The sequence below is a fragment of the Amphiprion ocellaris genome, chromosome 19, assembly GCF_022539595.1.
Source record: "Amphiprion ocellaris isolate individual 3 ecotype Okinawa chromosome 19, ASM2253959v1, whole genome shotgun sequence".
Taxonomy (NCBI): Eukaryota; Metazoa; Chordata; class Actinopteri; family Pomacentridae; genus Amphiprion; species Amphiprion ocellaris.
Genome location: NC_072784.1, coordinates 3,679,984 through 3,698,990, shown reverse-complemented (window position 1 = coordinate 3,698,990; position 19,007 = coordinate 3,679,984). Strand labels below are relative to the sequence as shown.

General features: G+C 38.5%; 1 protein-coding gene across 1 annotated transcript; it reads left to right on the top strand.

Annotated features, from left to right (window-relative positions):
* Window positions 1-471: 471 nt before the first annotated feature.
* LOC111566373 (growth hormone secretagogue receptor type 1-like) lies at window positions 472-5,570 on the top strand. Its single transcript, XM_055005296.1, has 5 exons — window positions 472-508; window positions 804-979; window positions 2,497-3,337; window positions 3,889-3,948; window positions 4,192-5,570. The coding sequence occupies exons 1-5, from the start codon at window positions 472-474 to the stop codon at window positions 4,419-4,421; spliced, it is 1,344 nt and encodes a 447-aa protein (XP_054861271.1). The 3' UTR covers window positions 4,422-5,570.
* Window positions 5,571-19,007: the final 13,437 nt, after the last annotated feature.

Genomic DNA, 19,007 nt, shown 5'->3' with positions numbered 1-19,007 from the left:
TGTTCTTCAGACAGTTCTTGGCTGTTGATGCTTTACTACGATTGCTGTTGCTCTGTCTTGAAGTTCACACCTGGTAGTGCCTCTGTTTACTCTGGTATTGCTAGGCAACAGGTTCAAACATCAATACAGAACAAACACAGGATTCCTTGTCCAGTAGGGAGGTGTGGGATTCTAGAACTTTACTGTTCTTCATCTCATTAAAAAAAAATCAAGGATTTTTTTGCTTATCCCGACAAGCGTTCATCTGAACAGCTTCATACTTGGATGGTGTGTCGCTGGAGACCCAAGGAAGTCCAGTGTCGAGTTTGAAGCACATCGGATGAACAGGAACGTTTTTAAGGTTCTTATAGGGTCCTCATCCTGAACTTAGGCTGCTGGTGTGCAGAGCTCCTGCTGCTAGACACCTTCATCAAAGCAAATGTGAATGATTCTTACAAGGTGTATGACTTTGACATGGACATACTCTACAAAATGGTTGCAGCTTGCTGGCTTCACTTAGCATTAGCAGGTAGTCAGTCAAGTCATTGTTATTTTTATAGCACGTTTAAAGCAACAGCCGTGGTTCCAAAGCTGCCAAAGAAAAATACAGCTGACATTAGGAATGAAAGTTTAAATATTGAAGTTAAACCCCCACAGTGTTATTTATGATGTGAATTTACCAAAGTGATTGAAATATGAAGGATTCAAGCCCTACATAAACACCCCATACAGAATGCAGTTTCCCTGACTATAATGAACATTAATGCTAAGACCCATAACCTTTGATAATAACACGCTGTATATGTTTATTTGCTTTTTCCTAGTATGCGTGACTGTGATTTACATTCCACTGATGCTCTTTGGCCTTCTGGGGAACATCTTAACGATTCTGGTGGTTTGGCTTCGTCCGTACATGAGAAGCTCCACCTACCTGTACCTGAGCAGCATGGCTGTGAGTGATCTGCTGATACTCCTGCTGCTGCCTCTGGATCTGTATAAGGTACACACATCTACACAAGGTGAAGCCTTTTCTAATGCATGTTGTGGCCATCAGATTATGATACTGATGTTTGAGCTGCAATTTCTGCACTGATTGCACCTTGAGCTTGATGAAGAAAATAACACACCTTTTGCTACAGATACTTTCTAGTGTCACTCCTTCATTCCATTTCCCACAGCTATCCACAATTACTTTATCTTTTGTTATTTGTTACTGTCTGTCAGACCTTCCTTGTGCCTTTTGTTGTCTGCCAGACCTCTTGATTCAACTACCTTTTGTTCTTTGTTGTATTACCCTCTGATACTGATTAGCAACCACACACAAATGAACCACTATCCACCCTTTTATTTACGTACGGCCCCCCGCCCTACTCTCTGACCATCTCTAGAAAACGTAGACTCTGCAAATGTTCTGGGTCGGCTTACCTTCACAGACTCATGCTCTGTGTTGGTAAGCCCATCGTATGCCAGAATACCAATAAACACCCGCTACAGCAAACTTCAAGGGGCTAAGAGTGAAATTTCTTCAACTAGTTCCTGTTGGTAAGAATGGTTTTTACTAGTAGTAGTTTGAACAATTTATTGCGGCCTTCGCCTCAGGGGAAAACCAACTAAATTAAATTTTGTTACATTCAAGGGCTGTCATACTCAGAGTGCTCTACAATCTTTCTTCTAGCATTTTTATGGCGCTATGGGGAAGTGTGGATGAATAACACACAGTATGTCTTTGTTCTTAAAATCAATAATTCTTCATTTCAAAGCCGATATTGTAACCTAACCAGTGTGTGAACTACACCAAGACTTTTAGGGAAGCTCTCTTTTGTTGTGTGTGTATGTGTTCAGAAATGAATGAAACACTGGATTTGACTTTGATTTTCCATGATTCCAGCCAGAACTGGTTTGACCACACGCTAACATTAATTAAATAAAGGTAGAAAATGTAATTAACCCTTGTGTCGTCCTGTGGGTCAGATTGATCTGTTTTAAAGTTTGAAAATGTGGAGAAAAAAATACATTTTCACAGTGAAACTTCTGATGTCCACATTTTCAACATTTTGGGAAAACATTTTTGGTGGAAAAATAGAAATGTTAAAAATGTTTCTTAAGAACATTCACAAAAATTAACCAAAATCCAGCGAAATTTGGTGGATTTTGGTTGATTTTTATGTGAATGTTCTTAAAAAAATATTAGAAGTTTTACTGATATATATGGAATCATTTTAGATATTTTTAGGATTTTTTGGAAGATTTTTATTATTTTTTGAAAATATTTACAAGAATTTTCTTGCTAAACTTGGGGGATTTTTTTTTTTTTTAAATAAAACTTTTAAGGGAAACTTTTCAGGAAATATTGGAATTTTCTTCCTGAAGGTTTTGCAAATTTTCAGAAATTTGTGGAATTTTTTTGCTGAATTTTTGGATTTTTTTCAGACAAGGAAACAATATTTTTTGATGCCTGTAAATGAAGACAGCAGGAGGGTTAAACAGAATGACTGTGTCTCTTGGTGTCTCTTCTAGCTTTGGAGGCCCAGACCCTGGCCCTTGGGAGACCTCGTCTGTAAGCTGACCATGTTCCTGTCAGAGTGCTGCACCTTCTGCACCATCCTTCATATCACCTTCCTCTCCCTGGAGAGGTACCTGGCAGTCTGCTGGCCGATAACAGCCAAGACGGTGGTGACACGACGCAGAACCAAGGCCGTCATTGGCTGCCTCTGGCTGGGTGCCGCTGTCAGCGCTGCCCCGGTGTTGATTATGGTCGGAGTGGAAGAAGTCGGGGGAGAGGAGCTCGGGCTCAGCCAGTGGAGGGAAGACGGAGGGTGGACAGGCATGGATGGAGAACCCCGAGGAATAATGTTAGGTGAAGGGGAAAGAAGTGAACACATGGCCTTGATAGACGGAGGATTAGACGGAATAAAGTGGGGAGAAAAAGAGACACAGAGATGGAGTGAAAGAGTTGGAGAGCTGGAACTGTTCAGAGACAAAGCAGGAGATGTAAAAGAAAGGAAACAAGGGGATGAAGGGGAAATGACAAATGAAAAACAAGAAGGAGGTGAAGAAGAAGGAAAGATGGAATTTAAGGGAGAGCTGCAGAATAAAAAGAAAGAAGATGAAGGAGGAGGAAGGGAAGGAAGAGTGGATGGAGGCGGTGTAGCAGAGATGGACAGGAGGGAGTGCCGCTGCACACACCACGCCGTCACCTCCGGCCTGCTGTCGGCCATGATGATCCTGTCCAACCTGTACTTCCTGGTGCCGCTCTGCATCCTGGGACTGGTGTACAGCCTGATTGGCCGGACTCTGTGGCTCCGCCCGAAAAGCAGCCGGAGAGACCAGAGTCACCGAAACACCGTCAAGATGCTGGGTGAGGACAAACACACCTGAGATACAACAAGAGAGTGTAGATAGATAGATAGACAGACAGACAGACAAATGTTAAAAATGTTTCTTAAGAACAACCAAAATCCAGCAAAAATTCACTGGATTTTGGGTGATTTTTATGTGAATGTTCTTAAAGAAAATATTAGAAGTTTTAGTGATATATATGTAATCATTTTAGATATTTTTAGGATTTTTTGGGAAGATTTTTACTCGTTTTTTGAAAATATTTACAAGAATTTTCTTGCCAAATTTGGGGGATTTTTTTAAAAATAAAACTTTGAAGGAATTATTGGAATTTTCTTGCTGAAGGCTTTGCAAATTTTCAGAAATTTGGGGAATTTTTTTGGATGAATTTTTGAATATTTTTCAGACAAGGAAACGGTATTTTTTGGCGCCTGTAAATGAGGACAACAGGAGGATTAATTACAGGGGTATCATATGTGTTCTTTCACTATCTTTAGTTGTTACTGGTTCTCATGCTCTCCTTCTGTGTTTTTTCCCTCCACTCTCTTGCTGTTTCTTCACCTCTTCCAGGAGTGATTGTCTTGGCGTTTGTCGTGTGCTGGCTGCCCTTCCATGTTGGTCGGACCATATATTCTTTTTCGCTGGGCACCGGTACTGACATTTCACACACGGCAGAATACCACGTAAACAGCGACACAAACTCACATAATCTGGATCTAAGCATGGAAACTAATACACATGACACCACCACATATAACACACAGAATAGAACCCCTACTTCTATAAACTCACAATATAACACGCCTAATCACATAGACCAATTTGGTGCAACACACGCCAACCTGTACCACTATGACACACACAACAGCACACACCCACACCATGATGCACACTTGGACTTTTTGTACTACCTGTCTCAGTACTTCAACCTCGTGTCCTCTGTCCTCTTCTACCTCAGTGCTGCCGTCAATCCTTTACTGTACAACCTGATGTCTGCCAGATACAGACATGCTGTGCACAGCCTCATCCACACACACTCTCACACACAGGCTCACCACCTGCGCAGCACACTCACAGCGCGACACTCCACCACCACTTTGTAAGGGCGAGGACACACCGCAAGCAAAAAGGGAAACAATCAAACCTTAGTTTATTTAGGATGACAGTGTGCTGCTGTAAAGTCCATTAACATGTAAATCTCAGCATGCTGACATATAGAATTAAAGGGCATTAAAAGGGCATATCGGTATTTGTCAGTTAATTGGTCTGTTGAGCCTAAGAAAGCATTACTTTTAGTAGCTGATTACTGTCAATTAATGGATTAGAAGATGTGTGAATCAACTTGACAAAAATGCACAAAATGATCACAAACAGATCAAAAAGGCCCACAAAACAGTCTGAAAATTACCAAAAAAAGAAACAAAATGAGCACAAAGACACACAAAACAACCACAAAAAGACATAATAGGACCACAAAAACACACAAATTGACAAAAATGACACAAAGTGACCACAGAAAAACACAAAATGACTCAGTGAGACAGATAATTATCAGATAAAGACACAAAATGATGAGAGAGACACACAAAATAACTACAAAAAATTGCAAAATGACCACAAAAACACCTGAAATGATCACAAACAGAATAAAAATGGCCAAAAAAAGGCAGAAAATTACCACAAAAATGCACAAAATGATCACAAAAAGACCTGAAATGACCACAAAATGGACTGAAAATGACCAGAAAAAAACCCAGTATGGGCAGGTCATGTGATCTGGAATTAACACACTTCCTTGAGAGGTGTTTTTGGAATGGGTAAATTGGTTGAAAGTGATTTCTCAGACACAGATATAATTTTTTATTTTCCATATAAAATTTGATATATTGCCAAAAAAGAAATATCTGTCATGATTTTCTCAACTTAATAAAAAGAACACAATCACAACTATTTCTGAATCAGCTAATTTTGTTATTGTTTAGCTAATTAGAAGGTGGCTGTTATTAAATTGGGACGGTTATTTAGTTCACATTTTAGTGATATCCAGTCATGTTTTATTAATAAATGATTGTTTTCATAGTAAATAATTATGGAATTTGTAAAGGCATGATCATAATGAACATTAAAAACATTAGTTTTTTTTTCATTTTTAATAAAAATGTATGCAAGATATATCCCATGGACTTCAAAAGCCCCTCAATTATAAATTGACTCAATTAATAACATTAATAATGGCTGGATTCCATTTTGGTGTTGTTCATTCTTACACTCAGCTGTACTGGCACCTATAACACCCATACAGCATGCCAGGTGTCTTGTAGCTTTGTTGTTGTTACTGGTCCTTTTAAGAGATGACATTTGGATATGTCAAAGTAGGGAAAGCACCGGTATAATTAAGAGTAAATTATAAAAATTAGAAACAGCTGTGTTCCATTTAGCTGCCTAAGTTTTATGGTCCCAGTATTTCTAGTATGTTGTAGTAGCCTCTGCATAAAAGAAACAAAGTAAATAAAAAGTTGTGTTTATTTATGGTCTGGTTTTGTCCACAGTTGGAACATGAGCAGTCATCATGGCTTCATTTTAGAGTCACAACTAGTTGTTTGCAGTTCGGCCTTGTGCTGAGCTCGCTGTCAGTAAATCCCTCCAAAATTCATCTGGCTGCTTGTTAAAGTTAGTCACTAATCAGTCATCCAGTGTTCCTCTTTTATCAGTTGAACTGTTTTTATCTTTAGCTGCTATTATAAATGTTCTCTCAGGTGTTTTTAATGAAAAGAGCTGCCTGCTGTGACTGGAAATGAGAATATATACAACAGCAGAGAGGGGGAACCGACAGTATAGGGGTTAAATGTCACGTCACAAATAACATAATACAATATATAATGCATATTTGCCTTTACTAGTAAGCTGGCCAACATCCACATGGACACTTGAACAGAACATTGTCATCATTAATGTTATTAGTTATGACTTCTGTGTGCCTTTGGGGAAAAAAAATGGATATCTCTCATAGCAGGACTTCACTTTAACCCTCGTGTCGTCCTGTGGGTCACAACACTTTTCATTCATTTTTGAAAATATTTACAAGAATTTTCTTGCCAAATTAGTTTTTTTTTTTTTTTTAAAATAAAACTTTTAAGGGAAATTTTTAAGGAATTATTGGAATTTTCTTCCTGAAGGTTTTGCAAATTTTCTGAAATGTGGGGAAATTTTTGCTGATTTTTGGAATTTTTTTTCAGACAAGGAAACAATATTTTTTGGTGCCCATAAATGAAGACAGCAGGAGGGTTAAAAAAAACCCTTGTTCATGAAACAGACATGACCTGGAGACTGCTTTATGGCCAAGAAGAATATTTACAGTTACCTTTAACTCTCTATGTTTAGTGTGTGATTAAATGTAGGTTCATGAAAAACAAAAGAAAACTGCACAGAGCTAAATGATTTTAAGGATGTGTGTATTATTTGTCTTTCCACATGAGTATATTTCTGTAAAAGACATTTAATGTGGATGTAAAGGTTTAAGTGGCCTCCTCAGACACAAACAGAACAGGGCTCTAATGTTGATTTATGTAGTTTCATATAAGCTGATGTGTCTTGATGTAATATATATATATCACATTAGGTGTACTGACGTGTCAGATGCTGATATAAAGGACTTGATTTGATTCACACTTGAGGTTTTATCTCCTCTGTGAGGGAGGTTATGTTTTGTCCCTGTCAGCAGGAAACATGTCAGAATGGATTTGTTGAAGTTGGCTGGACAGACTGGCCTCAGGCAGAGGACAATTGATTAGATTGGATCAGAAATCCAGGCCTTTTTATGACATGAGCTCCTGTTTTAGAGCTATGTATATATGAAAAATGCTTGATTCTAAATTCTACAAATATTTTAGATCTCTGAAGTTATTTTTAGCTGCTAATTCCCTCTTAAATTGGTTTTTCTGGTCTTCTTACATCATCATCAGCTCATATTATAGTTGATCTATGACTGTTATTATCACTGTAACAATTTGTAATAACCAGATGGTGGTTTTATATATATGTCTGTTCACTGTTTTTGCTTGTATTTGAAACACAAAATATAGAACTATTTCTGCTCCTTTTGGTTCATGATTGTTTGTTTAGTGCAATCTGTGTTCGCTATGCAGTTCTATAGAATGTTTGCTACCTTACCAAACACTTTGCTCGTTTCTTCTGTTAAAGGTTGCACTCGAACACACAGCGGTGAATATTTGTCCAAAGACGGGTGGATTATAGCATTACAGTATTCATGTTTCATGTTTACAGACTGACTTTCCAGACAAAAACAAAATTGGGCTGTGTTTGTTGCATGAATGCGCTCCTGTACAGATCAAGCTAAATCATATTTAAAACTATTACCTGAGCACCTTTTATGGAGGCAATGATTGCTTTTGTGTTACTTTGTTACATGCTTCACATTTCTACTGATCCATTTGAACAGTCCAGTCCAGTTATGATACGTGACCAGTAAAGGGAAACCCTCTGCAGGTATTACAGAAAGGAGAGATGATGGGAAAATGAATGTGGTCATTTATTGCTCCTTATTCATTTCAAAAGGCTGATCTGCGACAGTATCCAGCTGCAGGCTGTGAGCTCAGCTGCAGCTTCCTGGCTGTGAAGGCGAAGCTGTGGAAGGTTATTGAGTCACAACACCTCTTTGCAGAAGCCAAACCATAAGGGGAAAAATTAAAAAGATTGTATTCAAAATTCAAACAAGAGTAACTGTGTGCAAAAAAATTCAATGTAAAATGCATCTTAGAAGAGCATTTAATATTTCAGTGACAGAAGTTTTGCACAAATATTAACCAAACTGTCAAAAATGAACACTGTTTAAGGAGGTTATCCCTCACATTGTGATTTCATCGGTACTCCAGATTGTTTCCTCTCCTCTTAGGCATTTCTATAACCTCTGTACCTGCTGTGAGTAAATCTGGGTTACATCCATAATACTTGGTCATGGGATAAACTTGTTTGTTCTCAAATATTTGCTCTTTCAGTTGTTGTTTTCTTTTTTGGTTCTTCTCATATAAAATGGGCTTCAGAACGTGCCAGGGAAGCCTTCATTCTTTAACATTTCTCTCTCTGTTTTGTCAACACCCATCAACCAGCCTTCTTGATCAGCCAGAAACTTTACTAGAATTGTCTCTGCACAGAAGCAATCGTGGGCCTGTCGACCTGAACTTTGTGAGCATGGAGGTTCTGACTGTACTGGAAAGGCAATTAAAATGAAAACTTTGCATACAGTATAATAAGAGGTAACATATAGTAGGTATTTAATAGAAGTAGCTCAGTGTCTGGGACTATCTATAGCAAAATGATGAAAAGAAGCCTTTTGAGGGAATTAATCAGAGAAGTTACAAGGATTGTGCTATTAAAACTCATCCTGGCTAATCAGCTACAGGTAAACACAGACTGGCATCTTATTCAACAACGTGATACACGACCTAGAGAGGAGGTTGGGCTGGTGGAGACATCTAGGGCAGAAAATGGTGGTAATGTAGTTCTTTCCAAAGAAGTACACTACCAGTCAAAAGTTTGGCCACACCTTCTCATCCAATGCTTTTTATTTATTTCTATTATTTTCTACATTGTAGATTAATACTGAAGATTAACATTTTTTCTTTACAACATAATTCCAAATGTATTCTTTTATATTTTTTATATATTCAGTATTAATCTACAATGTATAAAATAATTAAAAACCATTGAATGAGAAGATGTGGCCAAACTTTTGACTGGTAGTGTGCATGTAAAAGTGATTAGTGACACAAACTAAATACATTTTAATTATGTTTGTGATGTTTGAGGGCTGCACAGTGGCGTAGTGGTTAGCACTTTCGCCTTGCAGCGAGAAGATCCCTGGTTCACGTCCCGGCTTTCCCGGGATCTTTCTGCATGGAGTTTGCATGTTCTCCCTGTGCATGCGTGGGTTTTCTCCGGGTACTCCGGCTTCCTCCCACAGTCCAAAAATATGCTGAGGTTAATTGATTACTCTAAATTGCCCGTAGGTGTGAATGTGTGAGTGATTGTTTGTCTTTGTATGTGGCCCTGTGACAGACTGGTGACCTGTCTAGGGTGTCCCCTGCCTTCACCTGAGTCAGCTGGGATAGACTCCAGCCCCCCCATGACCCTAGTGAGGATTAAGCGGTGTATAGATAATGGATGGATGGATGTGATGTTTGATAAATGTTTTTGTAATGATTAGTCAAATATTCTTACTCTTTTGTGTGACTGGCTCTAGCTAATGTGTACGTGATGTTTCCTATGAAGGTGTAGAACATGTTTTAATTCATCTTTAGAAGTCTGCATGTGTTCTGTAGCAGTATGAGAGCTATGGATGTTAGTTCTTTAGTGTACAGTAAGTGTGGAGGATGTAACACATACTATCCACCACCAGATGGCGCAGTGCTACAAAGGTCTAAAAGTGTGCAGATGCACTCCTCAAATGCCTATGCTTTTATTATAGATTGGTAGCCGGCAAGCAGAAGCCATCATAAAAGTTAAAAAAACAAAGGTAAGAGAAAGATAAATAAGTGGAAGGACGTGGGTAATATTACTGAGAATGGGAAAGAAGTGGGAATTAAAAGGAAGGACAAAAACTATTCCCACACAGCTCACATTACAGCATGATCCCTTGTGACAGTTTTATTGCAATCAATTTGGCTTTTTTTTTTCTTAGCTACCAGGTGTAATCAAAGTAGTCAGTAGATCTCCTCCTACGGGACCTTTCTCTAGTCGCACAAGATGCTTAAGTACAGTCCCTCTATATGATGCTGCTATCATTTTATGAATATTTTATGAATATATGTTGTATATTCCATGCTGTAAATGCACAATAATATACAGTCAGTACTTTAAAGGTGGGTTAATGGTACAACAGATTATTGCTTTACATTGGTATTATTGATTTGTTTTTACTGAATCATGTCATATTCATGTGGGTGATTCTATTTTATTTTGTTTGATTTCATCATTTAAAAAAACATTAAGTGCTATGTTATACTTTTTTGCCTGTGAGTTCACTATTATGAAATGTCTAGTAATATATTCTCTTTCTGTTTTGCTGAACATTAAACACTAAATCATCCATTTTAATGGCAGTTCTCACTTCCTCGCATGCAAACGATGTTCCATCAACCCTCCTGTTGTCCTCATTTACAGGCACCAAAAATATAGTTTCTTTGTCTGAAAAAAATCCAAAAATTCAGAAAAAAAATTTCACAAATTTCTGAAAATTTGCAAAACCTTCAGGAAGAAAATTCCAGTAATTCCTTAAAAGTTTCACTTAAAAGTTTTATTTTTAAAAATAAATAAATAAATATTGTATTGTAAATATTTTCAAAAAATGAGTAAAAATCTTCCAAAAAATCCTTAAAATATCTAAACTGATTACATATACATCAGTAAAACTTCTAATTTTTTATTTTTTTTAAAGAATATTCCCATAAAAATCAACTAAAACCCAGCGAAATTCACTGGACTTTGGTTGATTTTATGTGAATGTTCTTAAGAAACATTTTTAACATTTATTTTTTTCTACCAAAAAATGTTCAAAGATTTCCCAAAAATGTTGAAAATGTGAACATCAGAAGTTTTTTTTTCACATTTTCAAACTTTAAAACTGATACATTTTGACCCTCAGGACAACACGAGGGTTAATATAATCACCCACCTCTATTCTGAAGGGACACTGTTGCTGCATCCTGGGCTTAGCACAGCTCAATAAGACTGTGATTGGTTTTGCAGAAATTCACACATCACCTACAGCAAAATGAGGCACTGTTAGACGCCTACAAAAAGAGATATGTCCAGAAACAAATGATTGAGCATATAGAATATCCAACCAAAGCTTCTAATTCCACTTCTCAAATGTTCTAACTGATTTTAAATATCTTTTTCTCAGTATGTTTATTGCTTCAGCTGCAGAAACGCTACGATTTTACATTAAAACAGGGAAGTGAAATGTCCTTATCTTCAGTTTACTGTGTTAGTTTCATTCACTAAACATTGTAAAGGCCACTTAAGAGTGTGTTTTATTTGCAGAACATGTTAATTTCCTGTTTCACTCACACGCTGGTCTTTCCCCACCTCCCTTCCTCTGGTCACTGTTGATACAGCTGCATGTATTTCTACCTGATAGAACCAATCCATCCACTTCCACACAGCTTCTAATTTTCAAATAAACATCACTTCCGTCCTCCTCTAGAGCTTTTGTGAATATTGACCCAGCAAATACAATCAATCAGGTAATGTCAGAGTGATTTTCAGTGTCAATAGCAGTAATTACAACGACAGTAGGCAGAGCAGATGTTCCTCATATACAGCTATCAGTGTGAACTGTATACACTGCAGGGCTGCCCTCCAGAATGCTGACTCCACTGTGTGTTTTTACCTCATATGCAGCTGAAAGCACCAGTTTAATCGTTTGCAGAAGCACGCTTATTGCTTCTTGTGGAGGTTAGTACCGCTGTCCAGTTTGTGTTTTGTAGCTGGAGCCAGAGGATGAGTGCTGGAGGGTGGAGGAGGAGGTTAACCTGGATCTGCCCAAACATCATAAAATCCCCCCGTGGTGCCGCTGAAGCTCACTAATAAACGACCTCATTGCATCTTGTTTGTTTAAGCCGTATAAAAATGACAATCCGCTGGTTTATGGGGGAGGTTTTATGCCAGAACACTTTCCTGGACTTTTGTCTGGACTTTCTGCTGTTTGTCTGCTACCAGTTTTTATTAGTATCGATTATAAACACGAAGTTACTGAAGATATTACATCCCTTTTATATCCTCTGATGTTCATATGTTAACTTAGTGACTTTTAAACAGCACAAACCAACACAAATGAAGTGAATTCAATCTTATGCTTTAGTAAACACATTAAAAATATAAATATATCACTGGAAAAGTATAAAGGCCGCTGCATGACTTATGACTTCATATTTTTCCTACAACTAGGTGGCTTTAAAGCTTTATAGAAAAGCACAGAAACAGGTGTTTCAGCACAAGAGTCCTGCTGCAGATTTGACCACTTTTTAAGTCAAACATTCAGAGTGACTGCAAACAAGTAAAATAAAGTAAATTACATCATTTTCTTTAGAGTACTCATCAATTGCAAGGTATATAATCAATCAATTTTCATTTTACAGCAAAGAGCCATAAGAATAATCAGTTGAAAAAAAAAATAGATATTATAATAATATTTTTTTTCCACATTTTCAAACTTTAAAACGGGTCAATTTTGACCCACAGGACAATACAAGGGTTAATCCAACTTAGGTTTTGTAGCTTTCTATACACACAAATCTTGAAAAAACTTTGGAAAATTTGTTTCATTGTTTTACATTTTCTTCAATGATGATTTGTTAATGTCATGTCACATTTTTCTGTACCTGATTTGGCCGTTTGACAATAAATTGCCGTGCTGTTTTTTATTGTCTGTCCTCTGGGTTGAACTTTTACTTTAATATTTGGTAGCGATGAGGCTGATTATCAGGCAGATCATACAAACTAAAGCTCCGCGAGGTTGAAAAAGAAAAATGCATGTAATTACTTGTTCATTTAGCCTCTCTCTGGTGGAGAAAACTACACCAGCTCTGAGGGCAATTAGCAAAAACAAAAGCAACATTTTTTTTTTCATGGAAGCGATCCCAAGTCATGATAAAAGAAGAAAATTAGCAACATATATCTGCTCTGACAAAAAATTCAATGCACATCATGATACTCTTTAGTGGACTTAAGCTGCATTTACCAAGCCAGCGTTTCAGAAGGATTAATATTGTTTCATATTGAACACATAGGTTTAAATTCTGCACGTACAGTATTGAAAAATGACTTGCACATGCATTCAGAAACACTCAATGCACACACCTACACTGACATAACTCTCTCTCTCTGAGCTCCCAGCGAGGTTCTGCAGCAAATGATCGAGCAATCTAATTATGTAGTGGAGGAAAACATGCAGTCAGGTTTACTACCAGTATTCATTACCTGTAGTGGTGCCGCTCCGGAGACGGAATCTCAGCAGAGACCTGTAACATATGGAGCAAATTAATGCGATATGCAGCAAGTGCTTCTGGGCTGTTCTTGCTGATATATAACCTGAAAACCAGCATCTATGACTTAACATTATAGTATAAGCTTCTAATATGTCTATAGGTTCAGGGCTACGTTTCTGAGCAGGGAGGATTGGATGGAAAAAAATAACAGCAACAGTCCCTGAGATGTACACAAAATGGTGAAATTTGAGGAATTTGTAACAATTAAATGAAGTTGTGTAGACATATAGATTAAAAAACTCATAAACTGGTATATATTTAATCACCGAACCAACTTTCAATTTTAGTTAACCTCAAATGCAAATTTGTTTATTCTAATGTCCAGCCCAACGCAAAATTTAGTTGTAAGATTCATTAAATTAAATAAATACATTATACCTATATGTTTAATAAAGTGGCATTAATTGGATGACTTTTTTCAGTTTTTAATAATGTTATGCTTGATAATATTCACAATATTCAAGTTTGTCATATACACTGACCATCCAAAAAAATAAAGTCCCACACTCTAATATATTGTTAGACTGCCTTTAGCTTTGAGTACAGCACTCATTACTGTGGCATCATGTCGATAAGCTTCTGCAATGTCACAGCATTTATTTCTGTCCAGAGATGCATTCATTTTCCACCAAGATCTTATATTGATGATGGGAGAGTCGGACCACTGCTCAAAGTCTTCTCCAGAACATCCCAAAGATTCTCAATGGGGCTGAGGTCTGGACTCTGTGGAGGACAATCCATCTCATGCTCCCTGATCCACTCATTCTCAATGTGAGCCTATGAATCCTGGTATTGTCATCTTGGAACATGTCCATGTCATCAGGGAAGAAAAACTCCACTGATGGAAAGACCTGGTCTTCAGGTATCAGCTGACCTCATTCTTTGGGAACATAACGTTGGTGAACCTGACCAACCCCAGATCATAACTCTAACCCCCACAGGCTGGTAGACACTAGCCATGATGAGTTCATCACTTCATCCTCCTCTCTTCTTACCCTGATGCCCCCATCACTCTGGAACAGGGTAAATCTGAACTCATCAGACCACATGACCTTCTTCCATTGATCCAGAGTCTAATCTTTATCCTACCTAGAAAGCTGAAGCCATTTTTCTGATTTGCCTCACATTAGTCCCAATCCTTTGAGTTCCCTTCACATTGCGCATGTGGAATGTTCTTATTTTCACTATTCAATGTAGCCACGAGTTCTACTGTTGATTTCCTATGATCATGTAAGAGTTTTTTCCGACCACATTTTCCTTGAAGATGATGGTTCTCCACTATCCTTCAGGTTTTAATAATGCATTGGACGGTTCTTTACCTGATTTTAGAAGTTTCATCTCCTCAGTTGTTTTCTTTGCTTGATGCAGGCCAATAATTTGACTCTTCTGAGACAGAGTAACATAATTTCCATGACCACAGGATATGTCTTCCAACATGGTTGTTTAAGCAATGAGAAGCTCCTCACTGTATCAGCTAGAGTTAAATAAGTTGTGGCAGCTGAAACGTATTCATCACTGCAGTAATTATCCAATGGAAGGATCTTATCTGTTTGCTCAGTTAAATCCAGGTGGCGACTTTTTTTTGGACAGGCAGTGTACATTTTGGGGTATACACTCTGTCTCATCGTTAAAAGGGAGTTTTTTCTTTCCACTGTTGCCTTAGGGCTGCTCTAGGGGTTCAGGCATATGGGTTCTGTCAAGCATCTTGAGACAATTTGACCTGTAATTGGCGCTATATAAATAAAACTAAATTGAATTGAATTGAAAAAATACATTTATATACAACTGAACTACATTCTCATTAAGTTTTGAAAGATATTTCTGCCCAGATGTTCAGAGTATTTGTTGAAGGAGTCCACCTTAAGCCTTAAGACAGCTGCAGACACTATATACAGGCAGTGGTTATAGTATTTTCTAGTCCACTTGGAGTCTGCTGGGAGGACTTCATTCCATACATGCACTATCTACTTATTCCTCTATGTATTCTGTGTGTACACACTACTGTACTGTAACTGCACACTAGTAAAGTCCACGATGGCTTTAATTAGGTCACAGTAATATGTTTAGTACACAAAGGTGCTCGGGTTCACTTCATGTAAATTTCATAATTCGCTCAAGTCCTCAAGAGTTTGTGCGGAAATCTCTCCAGACATATGAAAGTAGGATAATAACAGCAACTACGCAACTGTAGTGTCCACAGGCTTCCACATCCACAGGGGAATATAGTCAAGGCTCAGGCCAGTGTTATACTTTCCACATCCACGATTAAATAAGAATTCACCGATGAGACATAAATTTCATCATCTCCAAAGTGTGTCAGAAACTAAATATGTCCTCTGAGTACGACTTTACAAGGTCAACAATGCAACCATTTGCCCATGTATGGAATGGAGTCTTCCAATAGCAACAAGTACGTGTTCCTGGTGTCCACGACTGTTCTTGTGATCAAAAAGTGAGTATAATCGAGGCTTGAGGGGGCTTAAGTCTGACGCAGGACTTCCACCCAAGAGACTGAGGTTCGTGTCCTGTGTTGGAACATTAGTCTCAGACTTGTTTTCACTCGTGTGCGATTAACTTTAGGCACCCAAACTATTTGGGTTAGGTCAAGGATAACAACATGGTTTGAATTTTTTTGGCCTTTTAGGTTTTATTATATAGGACAGTGGAGAAAGAAAGACAGGAAAGTGGGGAGAAGACTGGGGGAAGGAATTGCAGCAAAGGGCCATGGACTGAATTCAAACCCGCTGCCACGGCGACTAAAGCCCCTGTTTATGGGTCGCCTGTGCAACCTGTTGAGCTACCGGGGCACCCCATTAGAAATAATAGAAATAATTTGAAGCTTCCCTTCCATTTTCTGTGTTGCCAGGGTGACGAGAATATGTAATTGGTTGGCTGAAAAGGAGCGACAGTAATCAAATAAACAACAAACAAACAAATGTAATCTGGAAGAAAACACGTTTACCTAAAAAATCAAGAAATGCAGTTTAGTTGTGTGAGGAATTTGGTGAGCAGGACTCTGTATTCTGCTCTAGTGAGCTTATTTGGTATATTTTCCATTAGGTCACCTTGACACAGAGCAGTGCTAATATGTTACATGATATGATCCAACCTCTGGGCATGAATTGCTTAAAAAAAAAAAAAGCCAAACATATCAGTCCACATCTTGCAGAGCAAAGCTGCAGGCTTTTATGTAATCAGTGGTATTTACTGAACACAAGAGACTTTTGTTCCTTGATTTTAGCCTAAAGATCTGTTCCCCCTTTCAAGCAGTGTAAGTGGTTAAGCTTGTAAGAATAATGTAATTAAACCAAAGGTAAAAGCAGTGAAGCCACAGTATCCTCGCCTAGTAAGACGCCACTGCACTGCTGCTTTAACAGCACTAAAGAACAACAGGAATGGAAAGTTCTTAGATTCACTCAATACTCAGTTATTACCCTCAATGAAACCACGACAACCTTTTTCATGAATGCATGCTCCAACCAATGCTTTATTTATCATGCCTGACATGAGTATTTCTGCAGAAAGCACTTTTTTAAAAAACTTAATTTCATGGAGATGTACCCGAGGAGCAGTTTGACCTGATTAATGGACGACTCCATTACCTGAGCTGCTTCATGTCTGACAATGAGCTGTAGTAGATGGGAACACTGTGTCTCAACTAGATTTCCATTTTGACAATAAAAATGTGTGGCTTTAACTGTTCTTGTATCCAAAAAGAAAAGAAAAGCAGACAGATGTTAGCGTGATGAGAAGCTTTGCTCATACGGAATTCTCAGGGCATGAAGCTCCGAAATTACAGGCGTCGGTTCCATTGTAAAAATTCTTCCCCTTTTTGTTCAAGTCTGTGCTGATGTCTTGCTTGGCTTCCTGCATCTTCCTCATTTGGGTTTGGATATTTGCTGTTTCGACTGACACACAAACAGAGAGAGACAGAACGCTGAATGAGGTCAGGCGTGAAGAAGAGGGAGGTGAGATGAGCCTGATGAGACAAATAAAAGCTGATTGGATCTGCAGTTGGTGTCACTGCCAATTCTGGACCTCTGCACACATTTCAATTCTGACCAGCTACAGCTCATTTGCAATGTGTCTTTCTTTTGTTATATGTTATTTCAAATAAGGCGGAGCGTCTATACTGAAATAGAGGACATGGTGAAGACGTACAGCTGGAGTCAGGAGCCAGCTGGAATTGAAAGCATCACAAAACATGCGGTTTGTATAAATGTACGGAAATGAAGTAAAAAAAACTATTGTTGAAAGATCTGTCTAGGCCTCACAGGGCTGTCCAGCTATGGATGGATCTCTGGTGTAAGAATGCTATTCAATATCTAGAAAGTCTGGAATGTCTTGTCTTTTCTAAGCTTATCCAAACCCAAAACACATAAGGTTGAAAGTGTAACAACATAGTCTTTGGGTTGGAAAAGTTAAGCCGATGGAGTGACCTGCACTCTCTCTAACAGCCTGCAGGGGGCGACTCCTCTGGTTTCACAAAGAATTTGATTGTATAGAAGTCTGAGAAAATGCCCTGACTTCTCACTTGATCTGCTACCTCAGTAAACATTTTCCTTATGAGTTTATGGTCTCAGTTGGTAGTTTGGAATCTCCTTCAACACAGCAGGATGCTCATTTTGTAAATTATGATCCCAATAACAATGAATGTCAGCAATGAAGCAGGTTAATATTTCAGAAAAGAGGTGCCTTGTGATTGATTTTTTGCTAAGTTCTCAGTCATATCTTCTGCTACGTCTGGTCTTAAAAGACTAAAATACATCACAATGGCCATTTTCCATCTTTTCCATACACTGTCATAATCTGCTGTAACCATACGATGTATTTAGGATGGACTAACCATCCGTGACATCGCTACATGTTTCCTGAACAATGGTTTTTGAGTTTAGTGTGGTGCATTTACTTATTGCCATCTTGGCTTTTACTGACTCCTCCTAACTCCCAGCTAATCCAAAAATTAGCAAAAAGCTGGAGAGTAAATGGAGCTGAGGCAGTCCATGCAAATGTCTATGGACCATAAATGGCCCTATGTTGACAACTACCTGTCACCCAAAGCAACAACACCCATAATTTCTTCAGTTCAGGTCAGCTTCAGTCGTTGCCGACTGTGCAGAAGAAGATCAGCTAGGTTTCATAGATAGTGGTAGACAGGCGTCTCCACCATCTCCTCAGTTTGTCTAGATTTGCTGTTTTGTCATTTTTGTCTCCCTTGTGTAGTTTGGAGCACCAAACTGCTCGGTCAGTGCAGGTGGACGTCCATGATGAAGGCTCCATGTTGAAGTCTTTAAGGTCCCTCTTCAGAACGTCCCTGTACCTGAGACAAGGTCTCCCAACGGGCCTCGACCCTCTTCCAGAACACTGTGAAGGATCTGTCAAGGCAGGCGGGATTTAGGCATTCTGTGTATGTGCCCAAATCACCAGAGACAGTTGAGATGTTCTGATCTTCAAGCCAGGATGTTTAAAGCAATTTGGGTTGTCCTTGTACTTATCCAGTGCTTCTCTCGCCTGCAGTACATCTTAATCAGAGAAGAGGCTCGGCCAGTAGGTCTGCAACGTCCTGCTGGTACATGGGCTGCCGTTGAGTTGGAATGACAACTTTAAGCTTAACATATACCT

Excerpts from the sequence above, each read along its gene's own strand:
- LOC111566373 (XM_055005296.1), top strand. The coding sequence starts at position 472 with ATGGTTGCAGCTTGCTGGCTTCACTTAGCATTAGCAG. Across the intron at positions 509-803 it reads GCTTCACTTAGCATTAGCAG|TATGCGTGACTGTGATTTAC; the intron begins GTAGTCAGTCAA and ends GCTTTTTCCTAG. Across the intron at positions 3,949-4,191 it reads CCATGTTGGTCGGACCATAT|ACCCACACCATGATGCACAC; the intron begins ATTCTTTTTCGC and ends ACAACAGCACAC.